Below are 13,937 nucleotides of genomic sequence, written 5' to 3' on the forward strand. Positions count from 1 at the left end.
GGACTAGACATCTAAATAGATATTGCTTAATCAGCTGTCAGATATGTTATGTTTTTATTCAAGAGCAGTGCTGGCAAAAAAAAATCTAATTTCTGGAGCTCCTGAAGCTCTTGAAGACCCTGAAGCTCCCATCGGACAACTGACAAAAATTTTAGACTTAGAAAAAGGTAATATTTGCGTATCAAAAGTTTCAATCACACCCGAAAAGTGTAGACCCGCATATCACCATATAGCAGGTAACACTGCATTTAGTCTGGAGTAGTTGCTAAACTATTTTCCATGTTTTGTTAAACTAAATAGTAGTTTAATCCGTTCCATGGTGGAGATAGAAATTGTGCCTGTATATAGTGATACTAATGGCCTTTTCGCTTAGATTTTTGATAAAATTTTCTGATTGGCTTAAAAATTCTATGAAAATTTTAATTGGCTTAAGTTAGCACTAGCTAAATATATGTATCATTAAAATCTCATTGTGAATGAACTTTTCTGGGGCGCAGAAATTTTTGGGATGCAAAATTTCAAACAAACAACCTAACCGTTAGAATCATTTTGTAGTTTTTGAAATTTTCTTTTTATCCAAGTAAAGTAGAGGACGCAGTTAATAAATGCAAATATTTAATTAGCTATGGACAAAATAAAATTAAATTAAAAAAAATAGATAATGATAATTAAATAGCAATAATTAAAGTAATAAAATTGAAAGAGCTAATAATAATAATAATAAAAATCTCAATAATAAAGAAAAAATAGTTAAAAAGTAAATCACTAATTTGTTAATAAATTAAAAATAATTTTATTTATAGAAGAAAATTTTGTTAAAATTTGGCCTGAAAATTTTGTGGAAGACAGGAGGGGGGCTAATCAAGATTTTTCTCCGGGTTCAAGAGAGGCCAAAATCGCTACAGGGCAAGGCATATGGCATTGATTATATGTTAAAGAAAGTATTTTTTGAGAAGCCATGATTTACCCTGGTGTTTACTTCGTTACTATTCATTTTACACTTTATACTTTATCTAAACTTCATTTAATGCTGTGGACTATAGCCTTAAGTTCGTTATCACTTCAGTAACAACTCTCTGGTGTAGAGGCTTTAGTTTGTGTGTACAGCGGTATCAGTAAATAGTAAAGTGGTGTTTGTACACAAATTTATTTTCACTACTTTAGAGTTTACTTTTGTGGTAAGACATTATTCATTTAAATATACAAAAGAAATAGTTGAAACAAGAACAGAGACAACAGAGAACTAAAATCGAGCCGAAGGTCATAAAATAAATAATTATATTTAATGTTAATAAATTTCGTTCTGCATATAAAGGTAAGAAAATCGCATCTACAAAAAAAGAAGAAAATGAAAAGGCTGGGAAAAAAGACAAAAAAAAAAAAACGCCAAAAACTGAAAGAGGAGAGGGATGAAGAAAGCTACCTGGGATGGTTGAACATAAAAAAAGAATATGAGATGAAAAAAAAGTGACTGATTCAGAACTTTTTTTATTGAACTTTTTTTTATTGAACCCTGTTATGGAACTTTTTTTTAGTTCTGCAAGACTCAGGGGCTTAATATACGACGGAAGATGGATGCCCCTACTCAAACACGTTTTGATAGTTTGTAAAACAATAAATGTGTCAAACTGTGACGTGTTCACAGGTCCGTACCCAGATTTTTTTCCATGGGTGGGGTGAGATGGAGAGGTTCCAAAAATATTTTGTTTCAGGGGGAGGGGGGTACAAAAAAAAATCAAAAATAGCATCAAAATTTTGTTTATATTCATCTTCGTTACGTTTTTACAAGTCGGACAAACATTTCAGAGGGGTTTCAAACCCTCTAGCCCCCCTTGATACAACCTAGCATGTGCGTCAGAAGTTTCGACCCCCCGCCCATCCATAAGATATTGAATAGTAACGCTTCTAGATACACCTTTTTTTTCGGGTATCATGATCGATTACAAACAAATCCCTTAATAGGCTTGGATCAATTTATGTAGACCACAATTTTCAAACAGTTCGTGGTAACGAACTGTAGTAAGGAGCGACCCGGCTCAACAGTAACCGAAACTCTAAAAAACAGAATTTCGATAGCAATAGTTACATCAAAAGAATCGTATTTTAATGTTGATTTTAAATATATAAGTTTCAACAAGTTTAGTCTTGCTCATCAAAAGTTACGAGCCTGAGAAAATTTGCCTTGTTTTAGAAAATAGGGGGAAACACTCCTAAAAGTCATAGAACCTTGACGTAAATTACACCATCGCATTCAGCGTATCAGAAAACCTCACTGTAGAAGTTTCCAGGTCCTATCTACAAAAACGTGGATATTGGTATTTTTTGCCAGAAGACCGATCACGGGTACGTGTTTATTTGTTTTTTTTTTCCAGGGGTGATCTTATCGACCCAGTGGTCCTAGAATGTTGCAAGAGGGCTCATTCTAACGGAAATGAACGAGATTAATTATAGCGAGAATTAACTTTTAGTTGCTCTTTTTATTATTTTGATTTAATTGCTCTTCAATTGCTCTTTTTAACTGACCAAAAAATGGAGGGCATCTAGGCCCCCTCCCACCCTCATTTTCCCCTTAATGTTACCGGATCAAAATTCTGAGATAGAGAATCTATTCACCATAGTCTAAAAACCTAATAATTATGTCTTTGAGGACGACTTACTCCCCCACAGTCCCCGTGGGAGGGGCTACTTACAAACTCTGACCAGTGTTTACATATAGTAATGGTTATTGGGAACTGTACCGACGTTTTTGGGGGGATTTTTCGGGTTGGGGGGGAAGTTTAAGGGGTTGGGGTTGCGTGTGAGGATCTTTCCATGGAGGAATTTGCCATGGGGGAAGAGAATTTCAATGAAAGGAGCGCAGGATTTTCTAGCATTATAAAAAAAAACGAAAAATAAATATGAAAAGTTTTTTCAACTGAAAGTGAGGAGCAGTATTAAAACTTAAATTATTACTCATATGAAGGGTGCACCTCCTCGTAATACCTCGCTCTTTACGCTAAAGTATTTTTTAGTAATTTCAACTATTTATTCTACGGCCTTTGTGATTCAGGGGTCATTCTTAAGGAATCGGGACACAATTTATGCTTTAATGTAAAGAACGAGGTACTGACGGGGGTGAACCCCCTCATATACATAATAAAAATATACGAATATAAAAGTTCGTTACGTAAGTTAACTCTTAAGTTACGTATATTTTTTACTAATGAAAACGTTCGTAAAAAATTAAAAGTTCTATTTACCTTTTTAAGTAATCAAAAAATTAGAGGGCAACTAGGCCTCCTCCCCCGCTCCTTTTCCTCAAAATCTTCTGATTAAAACTATGACAAAGCCATTTGGCAAAAAAAAGTAATATGCAAATTTCGTTTTAATTATTTATGTGAGGAGAGCCAAAATCAAAACATGCATTCATTCAAAAACGTTCAGAAATTAAATAAAAAAAACAAGTTTTTTTAACTGAAAGTAAGGAGCGACATTAAAACTTAAAACGAACAGAAATTACTCCATATATGTAAGGAGATTTTCCTCCTCAACGTCCCTCTCTTTACTCTAAAGTTTTCTTACAGTTTTAAAAAGTAGAGTTAGAGTCAAACTTTAGCGTAAAGAGCGGGGCGTTAAGGGGAAAATCCCCTTACATATACGGAGTAATTTCTGTTCGTTTTTAGTTTTAATGTCGTTTCTTACTTTCAGTTATAAAAAACTTTTTTATTTTATTTAAAATCTCTAGAGAGAGACAAGTAAATATTTGGAATCTCATTAATGTTTCTCCAGACTTTCCTACCTTTGCTTAAATTACTGGCAAAAAAGTTTTGTTTTAACACTCGATACGGATTTGTTTCTCATCGTAAAAGTTACTGGAAAACCAATTTCAGATGAAAAGTTAGTTTGACACCTTTGACTAGAGACAACGTTAAAAGAGGTGAGGGGATAGCAATCTCCTCTTCATTCAAATACAGCCATATATACCTAAGTTTTTCTATGTGATATTTTACTGGGGGGGGGGGGAGGGATTTTATTGAGAATGCCAAATATACGCAAATTATATGGCAAATGTAAGGAACTTTGTGGGAAATCATAAGTCTCAATATCCCAGGAGGTGGGGAGTGGGAACACAAAAATCCTCTCCTATGTACGTGCTAGATAAGGTAAAAACTCATCTGATCACTTGAATACATATACTACCTTAAACATCAATAACTCAATTCAGTTTTCATTCAAAATTCAAGGAGTTAACAACAAAACAAGTTTTTCATTTCTTTCCGATAAAATCCATACTTAAATTTAAACAGCTTGTGTAACCAACTACTTGAACCGAGATTAAAATATCGTTTTTTCCCTGTGTGGCCTTGTGCCTCTTATGTACGTGCTAGATAAGGTAAAAACTCATTTGATTACTTGAATACATATGCTACCTTATATACCAATAATTCAATGAAATAAATTTTCGAGTAGCAAACATCCTAGGAACATCATATCAAAATAAGTTGCATTTTTGACCTTTATTCTGCTTCAATTTAAGTAACCAAGTACAGTAAAGGTCTCATACCAAAATTTCGGTTCAACAACTTTGCTTAAACTAAGACAACAAAATCAGGGATCCTACGACATTGCACCTCGGCAACTCCTATCAATTTAATTTCTTATTGCATCATAGCCTTTGATTCATATACGCCTTCAATTTAGGCCAAAAAGCAGGTTAAAAGTCTCCTACCAAAATTTATGTTCAAAAATTTTAATCAAACCACACCTACAAAATCAGGATATATACAACCCTGCACCTTAGCTGCTGCTGCTAATTCGATTTCTGGTTGTGCCATAGCCTTCATTTCACATACGCCTTCAATTTAAGCCAACAAGCATGTTAAAGGTCTCCTACCAAAATTTATGTTCAAAAATTTTAATCAAACCACACCTTCAAAATCAGGATATATACAACCCTGCACCTTAGCTGCTGCTGCTAATTCGATTTCTGGTTGTGCCATAGCCTTCATTTCACATACGCCTTCAATTTAAGCCAACAAGCATGTTAAAGGTCTCCTACCAAAATTTCTGTTCAAAAACTTTAATCAAACCACACCTTCAAAATCAGGATATATACAACCCTGCACCTCAGCTACTGCTGCTAATTCGATTTCTGGTTGTGCCATAGCCTTCATTTCACATACGCCTTCAATTTATAACTCCCTTTAGTTTACAGACAGCTAATTTTAAAACTAAAAAATTTACATTTCATTCTAGACTAAATAATGCAATATATCTATAAAATTATCTGTTAATCATGTTTATTCTACTGATTAAGGACTGAAAATAAAGTGCTGCTTTTTGACAGAACAAAAGGTGAAGAGAACAGCAAATTTCATCCAATTCTACAACAAATCTCTGTAGGCGTTCCAATCATTATAGAAACGATGGAGATTTTTCAATGAGGGAGTGGGAATACAGACTGCAAAAGGTCATTCCTACGAATACATACCTACAATTTCTTGAGAGGAGAAGTGTTTCAAACAAAAGTAAACGGGGGATTCCCCCTATCCCTCTTGTAAGAAGGTATGATAGAGGTTATTTATATCCTTTAACCTAGCAACCACATAATACAGCCACAAGAAAAAATCCAAGTTTAACGTGAGGTATGACGTAGCCAAAGAATTACTCAAATTTCTGTCATGATGACATACTAGGTGGCCTCCTACATAAAGATATTAAAACATGGATTAAGATACTTAAGAAAGTTCTTAAGCAATACATTTTACCAATAACACTGACTTATTTAGGATTGCTGGTAACGATTGACGAGCAAGTTAGAAACTCTATCTCCCCTATGCTAATTATATGCTAATTATAGCTATTTCAAGAAAATAAAAAAAACTGTATTTTTAGTCAAAAAGACCTCCAAGAGCAGTTATGCAATTTTGATAGTGGTGGGCTCCGGACATCTTAACAAGGTGTAGCTTTCCTTTGAACGTGTAGTTGTCTTTGGGAATAAACACATTGTTAATTTTTGTATTTTTCAGACGAATTCGGTGTCAAATGCAATTAATTAGTTTAGCTTATTTATTTTCACGGTTTAACGTGGCAACACTGAAAAAAATGCGGTACTTCACGAAAAAATTCGTAATTTTTAAACTACCGAAAGAAAATCTTATAAAATTACGGTCTATAGGTATGACTAGACATTAAATAAGTCTAGGGGACAAACAAAAATCATTTTGAAGGTTTTAATATTTTAAATATCGAACAAATCTGATTTGTGTACTGAATCTAAATATTTAAAAGTTTTTCTCACCTGTTTGTACCTCCATTTATATTCCTAAAAATCTACTAAAAATTAGCAAATATTCAATATTTGCTAATATTTTGCAAATATTTGCAGCTACATTACTCGTAATTTTTTTAATGTTTAAAATACTTTGCATATACTCTACTGAGGGTAAATCTTATAAGCTGACTTGCTTATGAGCCTTATAAGCAAAAGATACGCTTAAAGCACCAAAAATAGTCAAAATGAAATCTGCTTTTTTGAACTGGTTTAGCGGAAATTTCCTCCACCAAATTTATCTAGAAAAAATTAAGAAATTGTAGGATTTCTATTACTAATGAGTAGCACCCCCATACGCAGTTATACAGTTTTTGGTAGTAGTGGGTGTCAAGTTAAAAAAAGGTGAGATATTAGCAAAAAAGTAGCTAGTTACATTGCACCAAACAGCTAAAGAAGGTCAGATTTAACACTACGGTTCAACATGGAAACGCTGAAAAAATATGGTGCTGCCCCAAATCCAGAGGTGACCTTACTGGTGGACGGGGTTTTGTGCAGCCGCAACTGTGCAGGGCATGACACATGGTCATAATGAAGCGGGAGCAACAATAATGTAGCCTCTAGTGGGAGAGGTAGCTATGTGACCTGGGGTACGGCGAGAAAGTTGTGGTTTCGACAAGAGTTTTAGGAAATTTGTATTTTAAAGCGCTTGCCCCGCTCTACATAAAGGGGGGCTCATATTTGGAACCCCAGCCATAAATTCCACGACTTTTTCTGTGAGACCCCTCGCGAAGTTACAAAATCAATCACGTGACTGTAATTCTTAACATATTTGACCCTGTTAGCTCAAGGGCCCCGGTAGGTGCGGTTGCACTACTAGCCACCCCCAAAGGCCGGCACAGGGATGTGTGGCTTTCAAGTACGAACATATCTAATACAAGTCTTGGAGAAAAACATGTTCTTATTTTGATGCCCTTACTGTTTTAACAAGCCACTTACCCCATCCCATTCAGATACATCAACGTCATGTCCAGAAGCGTTTGCAGGCACTTCATGAAAGTAGATACTGTACATTGAAACATTTCCTTCAGCTGGGCGAGTCCAACGAAGAGTGATCTTCCCTTCTTCTACTTGAGTGGCATGGATATCATAAGGAGGACTTGGAATATAACCAGCACCTTGAAATATTTCAAAGAAACATATGAACAAGGTATGGTGATAATTACTAATAGGGAACTTCTAATAACTAAATAGTAAGCAATTAATTCCGTTGTTTAAATGTAAGCGCTTAGGAACATATTAAGTAAATAATAACGTACATATCAAACAGTTCGTGGTAACGAACTGTAGTAAGGAGCGACCCGGCTCAATAGTAAACAAAACTCTAAGAAACGGAATTTTTCTTCTCTTCTTCTCTGAGAAGAAGAAAAATAAAATCTGAGAAAAATAAAATCTTCTCTAAACTGAATATCAAGATAATCGTCCACACTTTTATATGGTGCGTCAACAATTGCTGGTCGGATGAACTGTAAATCCCTCGTAAGCGCTTAGAAACATATTAAGTAAATAATAACGTACATATTCACTTAAAGAAAAGAAGACCGGAGCGGATTAAAACAATTTGTTGAGACATGTGAGAGGGGAGTTTATAATAAGTGCATAATGGACAATAAGCATATTAATTAAATAAATAACAAGTAGATTAATTAAATGCATAATACGTATGTCAGTTGAACACCTTGCAAATATAATAACCAAATTAGTGCCAACAAAATTGCTATAGGTTGGAGTAATAAGTTTAAGTTAGAGATAAGTTAAGTTAAGTTGGAGTAATAAGTTTAAGTTAAGAGATGTTAGAGGTAAGTTAAGTTAGAAAAAAATGAAAAGAAATCTGACCAAATGAAAGGAATTCAAAGGTTCAGGGAGGTAATCAAGCAAGAGGGGGAAGACTCCTCCCAATTTAAACAATTTAAAGATTTGTTCACCGTTTTCCCATATTTTTCATATAATTCTATATTTTTCACATAAATTCCTTTTGTTACATTTAATTACGAAAGTGTATCTCCTCTTTCCTGTAAAGTAAAATCCTCCCTCAAAAAACCCAGATTACTGCCACAATTTTTTTTAATTCGATATCTTTTTTCTAATAGGTACCACAACCATTCCCCATTCTATTATGTTAAAATTATTGGTTTTTATTTATTGACAACATATTGAAAAACAGTTTCTGCTATGAAGCCACTAACGGATGGAAACCCTGAACTTTCAGATGTAAATACACATAGGAAACTGAAGAATATAAGAAGTGTTGCCTTTGTACGGTATACACAAAAGAATTTTATTTATTTATTATTTATCACGTTCACTTGCCATCCAAGGGAAAGGTACTTCTTCGTCTCGGGTTTAATCATGTGATTTCACTGCCATCTGGCATCCATAAGTTTTTTTTAAACCCTAATTAACCCTTTTAGTGCTAAAAGCAGGTCTCTTCTATGTATAGTTTACGCTTGACATACTCATATAAAGCTAAATGTAATCTATTTCTACCATATTTCTTTAAAAACAATAGTATTTTCGTGAACAAGATAATTGCAATAGGAGGAATGTAAATTATCATAATGTAGCAACTTAGCTCCGTTAATTTGACTTTTATAACAAAAGAAAAAAAAAATAACGTCAACATAGAATCAAAAATTTATTAGTGAAATATTTAAAACTGATTACTCCGTTCAAAGTTTCGAAAGCAAAAAGTTATAGTTTCAGATTTTAAGATGAAGTAGCAGGCAGAACACCCTCTTTGAGTTAGCTCAGTGTGAGTGACCATTAAGTAATTATATTTTAGAGTATATAATTACAGTAGATACGGTGATTAATTGTAAAAATAAACACATTAATTAAATAAACTAATTAAATAAAAATAGTTACAAGAATAATGTTTTTTATAATCACCTTCTTCAAAGCACTGTATTGCATTTCCCAGAAACGGAAGACAAGCAGCTGCTATACTGAAAACATCATCTGAAACATGACCGGTGCAAAGACCTTGACAAGAACTTGGTACACCTCTTCTTGCACAGCAAAACTTATGATCTCTACCACCAGCTCCACATCTGAGTAATTTGTTAAATTCTCTTCCACATGCTGGGGCAAGCGTCTGCAACAATTTTTCGTATTTTAGATAATTACATCCCTTCTTTCTGATCACTTACATGTTTAAGCAGTTCAGGTTGTAACATGATTCATGTGTGAAGACGGATGTAATAATTTTTGTTGTTGACAAATGCTGCTAACTCAACGAATACTCTAATGGTGCTTTCACACAACACCGTAGAACCTTTCACAGAACGTAACTTAAAATTTCACATTACGTTGCGCTATCATAGGAATTGAAATTTTCTAGTAGCTAAGACAGTGTCGAATAGACTCAAGCTTTACACATAATTTCGTGTTAGGTGCGTCTATGTTAAGCAATGGAAAAGTGAACTTTGTAGCAGCAAAATGAAACCTTGAAGAGCAATTAATTAATTTTGAAAATAAATTAACAAATTCTACCAAAAAAGCCTTTTCGCGTTTGGTCAGAGCCATTTCCAGTCGATATTTTGAGTTTTGAATACACCGCTCCTAATGATTGTGATGATATTAAACTATGAATATGAAAGGATTTTTACATTGGCCTTTTGTATAAGGACTCATTTGAGTGAGAAAGGTTATACTTAACGGGATGTAACATAGCACAGAAAATTATATAAACAGTGTGAATGTTGCTTATACCCCGTGAATCTCCATGGCTGGTGTAGTATTAGGTGAGAACGAGAACTGAAAGGTTATAGGAGCAAGGAATACAGCAGTGGCAGGCTCAGAAGGAGGCCTCGGGATCTCTGAGTCTGTATAGTACAGTGAAAGACACGTAGGGGGAAGAAGTTTATTTTAAGTTTGGGTAGAAAGGGGAAGAAATACAATGGATTTTAAAGTTAAGGAGAGGAAATCTTTGGGAAAAGAGAGAAGAAATTTAGGGGTCATAGTGTTAACCCAGCCCCTCGTCGGGTGAGGATATTTTTCATTTTTTAGGAAACAGTAAGGAACTGGTGGGCCCAAGAAATGAGTATTTTTCGTTAGTGTTGACCGATAGAAGGTGGGTGGAAGGGATTGTAGGATCACGAGTTAAAACGACATAAGAAATCTATCTAAGTATGTTGAGGAAGGACCGATACATCGTGAAAGACGTATCCCTTTATAAGTAATTTCGTGAAAATTCATATACAAGTACTTTTTTTCAATTTACTTGTGTTTTTTGTGTGTTTTGTTATGTTTATGTTCTGTCTTTTCTGTCTTTCTTTTTAAGAAGTTAATGTCCACCGCCATCAATGTCGTTTCTGAGAGTGGAGTCAAAGTCTGGTCATTTAGTTAAATAGTTCGAGGTAACAAACTGTAAGTAAGAAGTAACTCGGCCAAATAGCAACCGAAACTTTAAAACACGGAAATTTGATAATAATAAATAGAACAAAAGAATTGATTTTCTGGAAAGGGGAAAACGCCAATACAAATTCAAAGAATCTTGATAGTAAAGGTTTTATCAGAACGGGTTGCATCGCATCATCAGGGTTTCTAGATTCCATCTGCAAAAATGGGAAATCTTGGAATTTTTGCCAGAAAAAAGATCATGGATGTGTGTTTATTTTTTTATTTTGTATTGCCAGGGTGATCGTATTGAATCAATGGTGATATCAAATCAGAAGAAGACTTTCTTAAACAGAAATTACACTTTTAGTTTCCCATTTTGTGACCAAAACAGCTGGGGGGGGGGTAACTGGATTAACTCCCCCACCTCTCCCACACCCCTTTTTTCTCAAAGTCATCAGATCAAAATTTTTAGATAGCCGTTTCAACCACCATAGTTGAAACGTCAAGTGGTCATGTCTCTGGGGATCAAACGCCCTGCAAGTCCCTTGGAAAAGAGTTGCAGTTTATGGGATTCGTCTAGTGTTTACATAATAGAATTTGTAATTGGGAAGTAAACAGAAATTTTTTGGGGAATTATGAATTTTCCATGGGGAGACATATCTGAGGCGGAGATTTTCCAAGGGGAGTTTCCTGTGGAGGAATATTCTGCAGGGAGGATTTTCCAAGGGGAGAATTTTCTGCTGGGAGGGGAGTTTCCAGGGATGAACTTTCAAAGGAAAACTATACACGGGAGAATTTACCAGCGTTATTACTTTCACTTTGCCAATCCAATTTTACGTGTGGAGATATTCTGGGGAAATTACCAAGAGTAAATTTTCAAAAGGAATTGAAATTGTCAGGGGGATTTTTCCGAGGGGATATTTTCTGCAGAAGAGATACTCCGTGGGACAATTTTAAACGGGGAGAGCTTTTCATGGAGATATTAGGAGGAGTTTATATCCAGGAAAAATTTTCCACAGAGGGAGGATTTCCGGAATTATTTGGAAAACGATTAGAAATCAAAAGAAAAATATGTCTTTTTTTCAAACGAAAGTAGAATAAAAAGAATTTTCCCATCAGAATTGTAGACAAAAAGTTTTTTTTGGGAGAATTTTTAGCAGTGATGAGATTGTCTAGGATAAGTGGGATGTTGTGCGAGAGAAGCTTTCCAAGGATGAATTTTCTTGGAGGAAGGATTTCTTATGAAGAGAAAAGGTGGGTTTTCTGGTATTATTTGAAAAATAAGCGGAGATTAAATAAAGAAAAACATATTCTCAGCTAAAAGTACGGAGCAATATTAAATAAATCAAATGAATAGAAATAAAACCGCATTTGAGGAGGATCCCCCTCCTCTATACCTCGCTCTTTATGCCAATTTTAATTTTTGTAACAATTATTTCAGAAAAAATACTGGAACACAAGAGCCATTTAATTATAGTAAATCGATTTTTACAAAAATAAACTTCGGCGCGAAGAGTGAAGCATTGAGGAGGGGTTATTCTTCTCATATAAGGAACAATTTCCGTTCTTTTAAGCTTTAATGTTGCTCCTTACTTTTAATAAAAAAAAACTTTTTTTAAATTAATCAATGAAAGGTAGAGCCGATTCTCAGGGGGAAATATTGGAATGTTGCTGATTTGAACAGCCAAAAATAGCCAGTAGCCTATTTTTCTTTATGCTGAGCCCGAGTAATTCCAAATCAGGATTCTTGTGACAATCATTCATGTGATGGAAGTGTTTTTGCATTTTATTAATAATTTGGAAAAATTGTGCAAATACTCTTTAATTGCAATTTTTGTAATTGAATTTTGCCGAAACATAAAGTTAAACTGAGTAAATATCTAATCAGAAATATTGATATATCGATTATCAAAAGTAAAAATATCGATATATCGATATACCTTTTGATCAAATTATCGCCCAACACTAGGAAATAGTTTGTTTTCTCTAGAATCTATGAATATAAGTGAAAACGAAGGGCACAAAACGGATTGGGCTTTACATAACTTATATACCAAACTGATCTAAGTTATAAATGCGTAAATGAAAAAAGTCGGCGAGTTAAACGAGTTAAAAAGATCCAGTTGTGTAGAGTCCAATCTGTTTTTGGACCACTTTTTTTTTTTTTACTTATTTTCATACATCCTCGAGAAATCATTATTTTCCGCGTTTTAGTACGAAAAAAAGTAGCCTACTTCTTTTTAGTACGTCCTTTAGTGCTCCTCTAAGACTAAAATAAGTCTTTAGCCTTCTCTAAGACAAATTTCGTTTTTATATTAATAAGATTTGGGAGTAATTGAACATTCGGGAGTAATAGAAAAGTGGCTCACCAATTTATGTGACTGCCACACAAACTAATAAAATACAAATTATTATTGTAATTCTTCTGTCACAATGTGAATCAGATACGGCTCATTGCCAAACTGATATTTCATTTAAATCTAGCAGCAAAAACAAATGTTGTAATCTGGTTTGAAACTCCTCCTATATGTGCTCAGGACTTTCAACCTTCATGGGTCTCTAATTTCAGTCGCCATACGAGTCACGTACAAGATGTATGGATTTCGATGCTGTATTATTACACTGTCATCAGAAGTGTAGGCATTGATAAAATTTGGATTTAATCAAATATTCAGAAGTAATCGAAAATGATTCGATCAAAAACAATTGATCGAAGTAATCGGTTCAAAATCTCCACCAATTTGTGTGACAGAAGAGTTGAAATGATCTCAATTTTATACCACTGAAACAAACAATCTGATGTATTTCCATCGCCAGTAAAAAGACTTGCATACCACTAATATATTTAGACTATATTTATTATATATAATAAATATATATACTAATATGTTTAGGCAACTATATTTTATTTGACTGGACATTAACCAGTTGTATAAGTACTTTAACTGCATAATAGACAAAATTGCTTCAGAAGTTGCTTCATCAAACAAGGAGCATTTAGGACCTTGCGTGTCTTCTAAGTAAAGGCGGTGGTTGCCTTTGAGAGGAGCTGGAGCAAACTCATCAATTAGGGAGGCAGAATGTTTTGAAATTTTCACTGAAAATTAAACAAAACCCCTCTTTAGATTTCCATGAACGGATACCCTTGGTCTGGAGTAGTATCTTGTGTAGCATCTATTAATAAATGAATTAACAGCATATTTGATACAATCATAATAAGGGGGGATTAATGCCAGAATTGCCTCTCAATCAATAGTACTTTCTGTCTTGGCTTTTTCTACAATTA

The 13,937-nt window shown here is 34.2% G+C and overlaps 1 protein-coding gene across 1 annotated transcript in view; it reads right to left on the bottom strand.

The window, feature by feature from the left end:
* Positions 1-13,937, bottom strand: part of LOC136041461 (Ig-like and fibronectin type-III domain-containing protein 1) — a 259,166-nt gene that overhangs the window by 61,475 nt on the left and 183,754 nt on the right. The window contains exons 14-15 of the mRNA XM_065726145.1: positions 9,200-9,404; positions 7,250-7,428 (exon numbers count right to left, since the gene is read on the bottom strand). Of these exons, the coding sequence (XP_065582217.1) occupies positions 7,250-7,428; positions 9,200-9,404 (384 nt within the window). The remainder of the gene's footprint in view (positions 1-7,249; positions 7,429-9,199; positions 9,405-13,937) is intronic.

Source organism: Artemia franciscana, unplaced genomic scaffold, assembly GCF_032884065.1.
Source record: "Artemia franciscana unplaced genomic scaffold, ASM3288406v1 PGA_scaffold_23, whole genome shotgun sequence".
In the NCBI taxonomy this organism is placed as follows: Eukaryota; Metazoa; Arthropoda; class Branchiopoda; order Anostraca; family Artemiidae; genus Artemia; species Artemia franciscana.